This window comes from Photinus pyralis, unplaced genomic scaffold (assembly GCF_008802855.1).
Source record: "Photinus pyralis isolate 1611_PpyrPB1 unplaced genomic scaffold, Ppyr1.3 Ppyr1.4_LG3b, whole genome shotgun sequence".
Classification (NCBI taxonomy): Eukaryota; Metazoa; Arthropoda; class Insecta; order Coleoptera; family Lampyridae; genus Photinus; species Photinus pyralis.
Window position 1 is genome coordinate 25,768,040 of NW_022170510.1, and position 11,201 is coordinate 25,779,240.

General features: G+C 35.6%; 2 protein-coding genes across 2 annotated transcripts in view; both read left to right on the forward strand.

Annotated features, from left to right (window-relative positions):
• The window catches only part of LOC116166666 (ionotropic receptor 25a-like), a 266,463-nt gene that overhangs the window by 81,618 nt on the left and 173,644 nt on the right, over positions 1-11,201 (forward strand). The gene's annotated exons all lie outside the window — the stretch shown is intronic.
• LOC116166665 (aminopeptidase N-like) lies at positions 2,748-6,531 on the forward strand. The gene is made up of 10 exons (XM_031481702.1): positions 2,748-3,765; positions 3,815-4,267; positions 4,327-4,507; positions 4,559-4,718; positions 4,773-5,050; positions 5,102-5,566; positions 5,618-5,970; positions 6,021-6,158; positions 6,220-6,292; positions 6,340-6,531. Exons 1-10 carry the CDS (start codon positions 3,308-3,310, stop codon positions 6,472-6,474), a joined length of 2,694 nt encoding a protein of 897 aa, XP_031337562.1. The 5' UTR covers positions 2,748-3,307; the 3' UTR covers positions 6,475-6,531.

Consider the following 11,201-nt stretch of genomic DNA (forward strand, 5'->3'; position numbering starts at 1 on the left):
GCAGCACGACCGTAGGGAGTGCTGCATTTAGTGCGAATGCGGGAAAATTCTTTCCGAAAGAGTTAGGTACAATATTTTTTGTAACGAATTACGTAAAAAAAAGGTCAAAATTAATAAAGTTTTGTAAATTAGTTTTTTTTTAATCATGAGTTGGTAACACAATCATATGTTTGGTTGGTAACATAATTTTGTAACTACCATTGCACTGGTCACATTTAAAACTTCCACATCTTTGGTTAATACATATTTTGCCTTTGCAATGAGTGCTACTACTGGTCACGGCATTGCATCGTTTGCACTGAATATCCTTGGAAGTCGTCAATGTTAACAAATATGCTTTGAAAAGAGTGCTCTTATTGGTCGCGTAAGTGTACTGATCGTATTTAATATTCCCAGAAGACATGTGTGAAGAAATGTGTTCTCAAATTTGATTTATCTTGAGTTGCGTAAATACACTCGTTACATTTAAAATCCTTGGAAGCTTTGTGTGTGTTAATATGTGCTTTCTTAAACTGCATATGCGAATAGTTGCAGAATATCACTGGTCACATTTTAAGACGTTTTAACAATAAATTTTACTTTTTCTTGAGTTCCAATTCTGAAAAATAATTTGATTGCGTTATAAGTTCTTGTTTATATATTTACGTAAAACTTAGTGTACGTCTGTTTCCGATTAATCGCACTAAATACCCTCAACCAACGGTTTAATTGATTTTACAGCAGATGACAGTTAACCATGACATGACGTTCGTTGACTTCAATAAGTACTACCAACCGAAGAACGCGCATAACCCCTTCTCTCCAGCGGAAACTAAAAAACACCGCGATGCGGGAAAGTCGTTTTCCCGTGCATCGAGGATGCTTGGAAACATTATCTTTCCATTCAATGAGTACAAAAAATATTATAAATTATGCTATAATTTTTTTAAAAACCTTTAAGGAAAATTGATGAATTTGGTATCATTAGAAAGATAAGGTCATTTAGAATTAAATTTGCAGCTAGGGACCCATGTTTGAAACCATTCGCAAAGTTGAGGGTTCGCAAATGGCGTTGTTTGGCCAATAAAATCATGCTGTTGGTAGAGTATCCACACTAACATATCATTGAGTAATTAAGTAGGAACCTTCACTCAACGCTTGTATCACAATTTTATTGCGAACTCTCAATTTTTCCCATGCTCCAAAAATTGATTGCTTTAAATTAATAAACCCGTTGCATCAAACGATAATCGTTGCAATTAATTAAAAGATAAAAGAATAGTGGGGAAGCAGAAATGTTGTCCACCTATTGCGTTTGAATAAAAGATCACAGAGATATAGAGAAGCTTTTGAATTTTAAATGTACTAATCTATATCTATTTATTTCTAATAGTTACTCCTTACTTGAACTTCAAAGCGGCATCTGTGTTTAACACATGTTGAACCCCTAAGTGCGAACCGGTATTTACGTCCCCCTCAGGCATTTTACAGTTAGCTCATATATATATTGACATATGATCTAAGATTTTTAACTGTTTGTCTTCGAAACTAAGGGTTGACAAACTCGGCCACCGGATTGCACATTGTGAATTAACTGATAGTATAGATATACAAACTTGTAATAAGTGCCTAACTGATATGGTCGAGTAGGTGACTATTCAACATGGTAACTCTAAAATCGATATAACCACTCCTAGCCCTACAAGTCGAAAAATGCGATTATAAGGCGTTTGATGATTAAAGCAAGCCACTTTGCTGTTGTCTGACTGGCAACCAAACTGACGATAAAACTCCAAGACTCCAAAACAAAACTTCAAACTACAGCAAACGTGGATCTGCTCTCAAACTCGCAATACGCTGATTTCAAAATTTAAGCAAACGTAGTTTCGCTCTGAACTTGGCAAAAAGCTGAATAACTTCTCCAAAGAAACGTAGTTCTGCCTTGACTGTGGCAAAAAGCAAAATTTTTAAAAAATCATGAAACGTAGTGCTTCGTTAACTTTGGCAAAAGGCGTTAACGTGGAAACCCTTCTTCCAAAATTACAAACTAAAATATATAAGCAGTTGACAACAGAAAATTTCCCCCCTAACGTACGTTAAACTAGAGGTAGAAATTAATTTTATAATCAATTTTTAACCAACATTAAGAGATAAATAGCGATATAAAATTCTCAGAAATCTGAATAAAATTAAAAATGCGATTAAAAAAAAATGTAAACAAAAACAACGTTGACTCCTTTCTCGTATGACAATAATTTCTGTTTCAGTAAATAACCAACGACACAAAACAAAAAAATTAAATTATGAACATTAATCACATGGAAATAGGAACCCGCCCTTGTCCATTCTACTTACGAATCCCAAAATTTCGTCCTGCCAGACGAAATAACACAGCATTTATCCCCCCTTAAATTGAACAAAAAAAAATCATACACACCCCCCAACTACTACAAACAAAGAAATATTGGAATTACAGGTTTTTGTTTTGTTTTTTTTTCAATTTACCACTAATCTGCCTGGAATAGTTCAGGATTTGCATTTGAGGTTCGGACACGACCTCACAAAAACAAAAAAAAAATTTGTACCGTATATACTTGACAAAGAACTTTCTTTTTCAGTTTAGCTGCACTGGAGTTGCACTAAAATGTTTTTTACATGTTTTGTGCGCTTTGTATTCATATTCCATAATTCATAATCCTTTTGTGGTATGGTTACCACTAGTGCCAATTGATTATACAGTATCTGTGTAGTATCTGCACAGATCTTGTTTAGATTTCTATATTTATACATTTGAAGTATCCAAGTACTTATGGTTCAAGTAGGTTCATATTATGCACTTCCGTTACTAGGAGGGTACTTAACGAAAATTTATATTAGGTCGAAAGCTAATTAATTTATCGGCAAGGGGTACACATTCAGACTTTTAATGCAATTCATTCGAACGGTTCGGTACGTTATCCATACTTTATGCAAATCTTACGAGTGTAGGTCGCGAAGAGGAAGAAGTTTGACCAGTAAATCTCGTATGCGAAATGGTAATCCGCAATAACTAATTTCAGTGTATCTGCCATTCAGAGAAGCTGCACGGTATTTTAGCAGTCGTAAGAACTGGGTCGAAATTCCATGTCAAATATCGTGCTTGCTTGTTACTAGTATACTACCTACTTTCCTAGTGCGCTAGATGAGACAGTGAATCTGATTGAGAGAGCGATATCGAAAATATTAATAGATAAGAACAAGATAATTAAAAGTCCTCCATTAAAAGCCGTAACTATAAATACCGACCGTACTGTAGGCAAGTGACATAATTTAATCTTTCTTTAGCATAATGTTAGTCTTATTATTTGTGTTACTTTTCACTGGACAGTTGCTAGTAAACTCCGCCAACGGAATAAGCTATCGCCTACCACAAGAAGTTAGGCCTTTAAAATATGATTTGGAAATTAGACCTGACTTTCAAAATGATATTTTCACTGGTGATGTATCCATCCTAGTTATAGCCAACAAGAACGCCAGCACGATTACTCTTAACCAACTGGGACTGAAAATGCCGCCAAAGGAAACAGTTCTCGTGTTAGGAATTACCATGAATGAGACAGTAACTGTTGCATCAGTTGGACCAGGCGAATCCGAAGATCAGCATTTTTTTATAATTACTCTTGCAGCTCCATTAGTTACTGGTCACAACTATTTAGTTAAAATACCAAATTTTCAGGGAGCTTTCACGTCTGATAACCAACATGGGTTTTATTACGCACGCTACGTAGATGATTTAGGAAACCATAAGTAAGTTTACAAAAGTTTCATCTTATATACGCTAATCATGACGTTTCAGAACTTTTGCAACGACCCAGTTCGAACCTGTGTTTGCTCGTAAAGCATTTCCTTGCTTCGACGAGCCTGATCTTAAGGCAAAATTTAACTTGGTTGTAAAAAGGCCGAGTAGTAATTATATATCCGTGTCCAACACCCCAAGAGATGAAAATTTATCTAATGGCCTAACAGATGTATTTGAGGAAACCGAGCTGATGTCGACATACTTAGTCACATTTATTATATCCGAAATGGAATTTTCGAAATTGTTTGAACGTCATCGAGTATTGGCGCCAAAATACGAACTGGAGAAAGGACGTCATTCATATTCGTTAAATGCAAGTTATCACGTTCTCAACGAAATGGAAAGATACACCGAGATTCCGTACACGTTTAAGAAGTTGGACCACGCGTCAATTCCCAATAAATACTATTCTGCTGGGGCCATGGAAAACTGGGGACTTATAACTTATAGGTAACCAAAACCCGTGAGAATACACGGAACACTTTTTAATGACTTGTTATTTTACACAGAGACGATATCTTGTTACTGTCTCCAAGTAGTAGTGTCCCTTATAGGCGACAAGCCGTCACTGTGATCTCTCATGAAATAGGACATCAGTGGTTTGGGAATTTAGTTTCACCTAAATGGTGGGATTATATTTGGTTAAATGAAGGTTTTGCAAACTATTTTGAAAACTATTTGGCAGATAAGGTAAGACGCCCGTGATATGAAGGTCACCCTTTCTCAACAATTGTTCCATAGGTTGAACCAGACATGGACTTGTGGAAAAGATTTATTATTTTCACGGGCAAAAATGCAATGGTTTATGACGGTAACCCAGAATACTCAAGGCCCATGACTTTCTCAGTAGAAGAGCCTTACAACATAATGCCACTCTTTGATATAATAGCTTATATGAAATGTAAGTAAAACGCTATTACTAAAAGTGTCATTCACTAATTATACAACATATTAGCTGGCGCAGTTATTAGAATGCTAGAAAATATGGTTTCGCGGAAAATTTTCCGACAAGGCTTGGTTTACTATTTGAAAGAGATGCAATACAATGGAGCAACGCCGCATGACCTGTACAAAAATATTCAAAGAGCTTTAAACGAATCTACCCACTCCGCTTTGCCCTCATCAATGACGGTTGAAAGTATAATGACAACTTGGGATTCAGTTAGCAGCTTTCCGCTTGTAACAGCTACCAGAAGTTATGGCAATATAACAGATAACGTTTATCTCAAACAGGTTTGTTTATCCCATCACTAAAAGTTAAGCTTACTAGTATAAATATCTTAGAGAGTTTACAATAACTACCACAACCAAGGTGCCTTGGGCAACTGGGCGATACCAATAAATTACGCGACCAAACGAAATCATTCCTTTGAAAACACTTCTCCGACGGCCTGGCTTACGAGACCATCAGGAACAATTACGGTTTCACAATTAGGCGATGACGATTGGTTTATACTGAACGTACAACAAAGTGGATATTACCGAGTTAATTACGATAGTAGAAACTGGGAGTTAATTAGTGACGCACTAAAAAAAGATCATCGGGTTATTCATCCATTGAATAGAGCTAAATTATTGGAAGACAGCCTTTACCTAGGACTCACAGGTGATCTTTCACCCGAAATATTTTCCAAAGTATCAGAATACGTTGTAAATGAAGAAGATCCCTTAGTCTTAGCTGTCGTCCAAACTACTTTTGCTGAAATGGATAACAAGTTCTACTATGCCAAAGGTCAAAGCGATTTCAAGGTACCTAGTGTGAAATATTGAGAATGTTTTTAACTTGTTTATCTCATACAGGATCGAGTCATTTACCTTCTTCGAGGTGCAGTTAGCCGTTTAACATTCGATGAAAAATTAAATGACAGTCCAAGTGAAAAGGAAGCGCGCGCCAGTGTAATATTTTGGTTGTGTAAAATGGGCCACATGGAATGTAGAACCAAATCATTAGCTAAATTTTCCGCATGGAAAGACAATAGGGCATCGATCTCACCTGAATTAGAATCTGCAATTTTTTGCGGCGCTCTACGTAACAGTAGCCAAATAGAATTCGATTATTTATTCGAAGTATTCACCAATACTACTGACTATCATTTTAAAACTCGTGTTGCTTCTGGCCTGAGTTGTATGGAAGATGAGAAATCGTTGAAACGGTAATCGTAGCTTCTCTAATAATCAAGGAAACTAATTATTATACTTTCAGGTTCTTTGAATACTGTTTGCATGATTGTTCCCCATCACTACTTGAGCATGTACTAAGAAATATGCATGCCAGTAGCAAAGTTGGATTTGAGACGGCATTAGATCTATTTTTCGCGCATATTGAACGACTTTCTACCAAGTAAGTGTAATACAGTAACTCGAAAACGAAAAGTACCTAATACAATGTATCAATGCTTTAGGCTAGGCGATCAAACCCAGTTCATTGTCGAAGAACTTGCTAGTCGGTCTTACTCTGCTGAACATGTATGGAAGGTAAGTACCTTCTAAAGCGACTTACCATTCTACAGGTGTATTTGCAGTTGAGAAGAGCAAAGTTCCTATCCAAATCTGGCACTCTGTTCGATCGGGCCTTGGCCACAATGGCAAGAAATGCAGCGTGGCTTAGTCAAAATGAATCCAACGTACTGAGAATGATCAAATGGTATAAACACTAATTAGTGTTTCTTCTTAGAAACGGATGTATAAATAATTCTTACTGTAGTAATATACTTTTTCTCCACAATTTGTCATTTTATGAAACCCGTGTGTAAGTTGAAAAAGGAAAAGGGTCTATGGAGCCGAGCTATTTTACCAATTATAATCCAGCATGTTGTTAGTGGTGGTAAATTATTCTAAGGAGAACATCAAAACATCCATGAGATTTATTGTTTGACAGTGATACTATCTACGTGTATTTGCAAAAGTTGGAGTAACGGCTTATATGGAATGCACCATGAACAGTATACAAAATACCGAGGCCTAGTCAATACACATGGGAGGATAGTACAGCGTTTACAAGTCGATTGAAATGGAAGCATATTAAATAGAGGTCGCGGTACAAACCACACCTACTCGAATGGTTCATTTCTTTCTCGCTAGTTTGTAATTGCTACTCCACTGTAATGGAACATTGTGCATAAAATGTGTACCATATAAGTCTAAAGGGTTGCGTTGTAATGTAATTTATTTAGGTATATGTTAGCGGTAAAGCCCGGTACGTCACTAAACTTAGGTTTGCCTAAGTAATTCCAGTATTACAGGACTTCTGTAGTCAAAGTACGAGGTTATTTCGTATTATAATTACGTATACCTTTACATCTGAAACAAAAATATGATATACTCTGTATATAACCAATTGACGGTTTTGCGCAGACGCCGAATACACTTGGATTTTGGTAACGAAACTAGGGGAAAATGAAGAAGATGGCAACGAGGTCGACGGAAGGCATCACGCTTTCCCGGTTTTTTATGCTTAATTATTTTGGTGGTGGTGTTTTGAAGGTGTGGTATAGTAATCATTTTATTTTTTCTTGTACTAACTAGTAATAATTGAATTTCTTGCCACAATTTGATATTATTTACATTTTGCTGATTTTGCATAAACTGATATCTGAATCATCAAGTAATAGGCCAATGTTAAGGGCCATAGACTAAACCACGTTCTCTATGGTTAAGGGCATAAGTTTTTTTAAACTCATATCGATAGAGCGGATTAGAAGTTCCGTTCGGGACCGCTTGTAAATTATGGCGACAGGAGAAGTCTAGAATCTCCTAGAACCTGTAAAACTATTACCTGGCGTATTATGTACAATATTTTATTTGTTACTCATTTGTAAACAATAGTAAACGTAAATAATTAGTTCTTAAATTGATCTCGCAGAAATGTCTAAAATATCATGTTATTCTAGTAACAGAGACTTCGCACTAATTCTGCCCAATGAAATTACTAGATTACTAACTTGTAAAATTTTTACAGGTCAGCTGGCAGTTTTACAAGTCAGTAGCGTTTAAACATGACGTTTACCTTTAGACCATATACTACATGGACTGCTATTCGCCCTATGTTTTCAATACAAAATGGATGGTCACGGATAGAGGGCACTGTAGTCTCATCTTATATTTACAGTGACTTTATAGGGACAGTGGCGACAACCCGGTACTCGTTTTTGATTGGAAGTTGGTTCCGATCGCCATATTGGAGCAAAATCATGGCTATTCGCGATTTACATTACCGTTTGAAACTGTTTTTGACGTTCAGATAATACGCTGACAGCACAATACTAACTCAAATAACTGTCGGGAGAGGGCGCCTCACAATTTGTAAATCGCTAATATTTTTACACGTGTTTTTTGTTTTACGAAATTTGTCATTAAAGGTGCTGTTTAAACTAAAATTTGTATTGCAAATAATCGGTTCTACGTAAAGACGTAGTTTAGTGTGTTAAAAGTTAATAGAAATGTAAGTATTTTCTTAATTGGGTAATACAATTTTGTTTGTTTGACGAAGGACATGTGTCTAGTTTTTAGATATAATGGGTGGGTGTGCCGCTGAAGGATGCAGCAATTCCGCAAAGAAAGGTTTCTTGATGAAACGATTTCCGAGGGACCCAAAAAGAAAGCAGGAATGGATGGAATGGATAATCAAAATGAAAAAAGGCAACTGGCAACCAACTGATGCAATGCGCTTATGCGAAGTAAGTTTATTCTAAGTTTATTTAATCATGTCCTACGAGATAACTTTTACACTTCTTAATTAACATGGAGTACATATATTATTAAATAACTAGTTATTTCTGTAGGTCCACTTTGGTCCCGAGATGTGGGAAAAGACCCGCGTAGATGGAAAGCGTGTACTAAAATGTAATGCTGTTCCGACAATGTTTGCTTTCTCCAAATCAACATTAACAAGAAAAGCACCTACACCAGAAAATACGTCAGTCCAAGAATTAAGTAAGTTTATACTCAATTGCTTAAAAATAATTACTGTACCTATACCTTTTTCATTGACAATTTCCGTAAACAAACATCAAAACTGGTTATATAAATTGCTATTCTAAAATTGCAAAATGTGTATAGTAGTATACCTACTAGCAGATGTAAAATACATTTTTTATGTCTTAGATCAAACCACGGATTATGGTATCAGTGATCCAGAACCTTTAACATCAGCGGCATCATCAGACATCCTTTCTGTCACGTTAGATGAAAATATTCGAGAATCGTCACCGTCAACCTTAACAGCTTCGACTTCATTCATTGATGTTCATAAAGACTGCAAATCTAAATTTTTGCGATATGAAAAAATGTATATAAGAGAAAGACAAAAGGCCAGACGGTACAAACAAATGTTATGTAACATTAAGAAGGAAAACAAAACCTTAAAAGATAAGGCAAGCAATATTCCAGATGAATATCCTATATTAAGAAATATTTTTAATGAGGATCAAGTAGAGGTTTTGAAGAAACGAAAAAGCAACCGATCAAGTAAGGGCTTGAAGTGGTCAAATTCTACAATTTATTACTAAATCGCTCAAACTCAAATTCAGTTGTGGAGGTAATGGCTATGAGGAGCTGCTAAAACAAGGCCATCCTCTTCCTTCAAAACGAACCCTGCAAAGAAGACTACAGAATCTAACATTTGATAGTGGGATTTTAATTGAAGTTTTCGAGTTTTTACAAACAAAAGTTGAATCATTTTGTGAATTTGAAAAAGATTGTGTTTTAGTGTTAGACGAAATGGCCATCACTCCAGGCAACACGTACGATTCATCTCTTTCCAAATATTTTGGTGATGTGACTTTACCAGAGCATACTGGAATAGCAACTCATGTGCTAGTTTTTATGTTGGGTGGAATTACTGTGCGTTGGAAACAGGTCGTTGCTTACTATTATACTAGCAATTCGGTGAATGGTACAGTTTTTAAAGACATTATAATGGAAATCCTTAAAAGAGCGGAAGAATTAAAACTGAACATTCTAAGCGTAACATCAGATATGGGTGCTTCTAATCAAGCATTGTGGAAAGCATTGGGTGTTATGGCAGGAAGGCATTCTGAAACTAAATGCAAAATTCCCCACCCAATAAATAACAATGAGTATGTATATATGTTTGCTGATGCACCACATCTTTTTAAGAATATTAAATCTATGCTTTTGTCAAATAAAATAATAAGAATACCCGACACGCTAAAAGAAAAATATAAATTGCCCACCAATGAAATAAGAGCAAATCATATTTCGGAAATTGCGGCATACCAAGAAGAACACGAATTTAAATTGGCACCAAGATTGTCAGAAGCTGATTTGCTGCCATCACATTTTAATAAGATGAAGGTATCTACTTCTACCAACATAATTAGCCACAATGTTAGCAGTGCCCTCAAGTTTCTTGCAGAAGAAATGAAAAAACCCGAGTACTTGACAACTGCTTGGTTTTTGGATCAAGTCGAACAATGGTTTTATTTAATGACATCCCGACATCCATCGAGTGCATTAAGCAAGTATAATAAATGTGCATATACGGATTCCATAACCTTTTTAAAGGATTTTATGCACATTTTTAAATCTTTAGAAGTTGGAGTGAAGAAAGTTTGGAAACCTTCGCAGACAGGTGTGTTAATTACAACGCAGTCACTGTTAGAACTCCAAGAAAATCTTCTAGAAAACAAACAATATAAGTTTATTCTGACTAGTAGGTTTACTCAGGACTGCTTGGAAAATCTGTTTTGTGTTTTAAGAAGCAAACAAGTAGTACCAAATGCTTTACAAGTCAAAAACCATTTAAAGTTGATTTGTGTCGCGCAGTATTTAAAAAACCCCATCAGAGGCAGCTACGATGAAGATGATAGAGAATTTTTGTCAGGTTTTTTAGACACCTTACCTCATCTTATCCGAAAATATGATGAAGTAAAGATTCCAGAACAAGTAAATTACGATGGATATAATTTAAATTTTAGTGAACTAAATTCTTTGTACAACGTTTGTGGATATTTAGTCCACAGTATAATGAAAACTTCAAAAACATGTCCACGATGTTTGGCGGCTGTGGGTTCCAAAAAACCGATAAAAAATGTGTTTTCTAAGTTTACTAATCTTAAAAGATTCAAAGAAAATACACTTTTCTTCTGTACAGAAGAATTTTTTCATTTTGTTTTGCAATTAGAATGGATATTTAAAAAGTTTTTTCCCATAGTTTCAACTCAAAATATTAATTTAAAGGAGTTTTACTTGGAGAAAATGAACTCCAAAGATGTTTCAATCCCCGAATGTCACCGGTTAAAATATAAATTTATTAATAGATTTGTAACATTCAGGTTAAAAATAAGATCAATGAAACGCAAGGCCTCAAGTGCAATATACGCCAGCAAATCAGTTGCTGGCCATTGTAAATAAACACATTTTT

Coding starts and splice junctions, on each gene's coding strand:
- LOC116166665 (XM_031481702.1), top strand. CDS start 3,308: ATGTTAGTCTTATTATTTGTGTTACTTTTCACTGGACAGTTGCTAGTA. Junction 5,567..5,617: donor AAGGTCAAAGCGATTTCAAG/GTACCTAGTGTG, acceptor TATCTCATACAG/GATCGAGTCATTTACCTTCT. Junction 6,293..6,339: donor CTGCTGAACATGTATGGAAG/GTAAGTACCTTC, acceptor GTGTATTTGCAG/TTGAGAAGAGCAAAGTTCCT.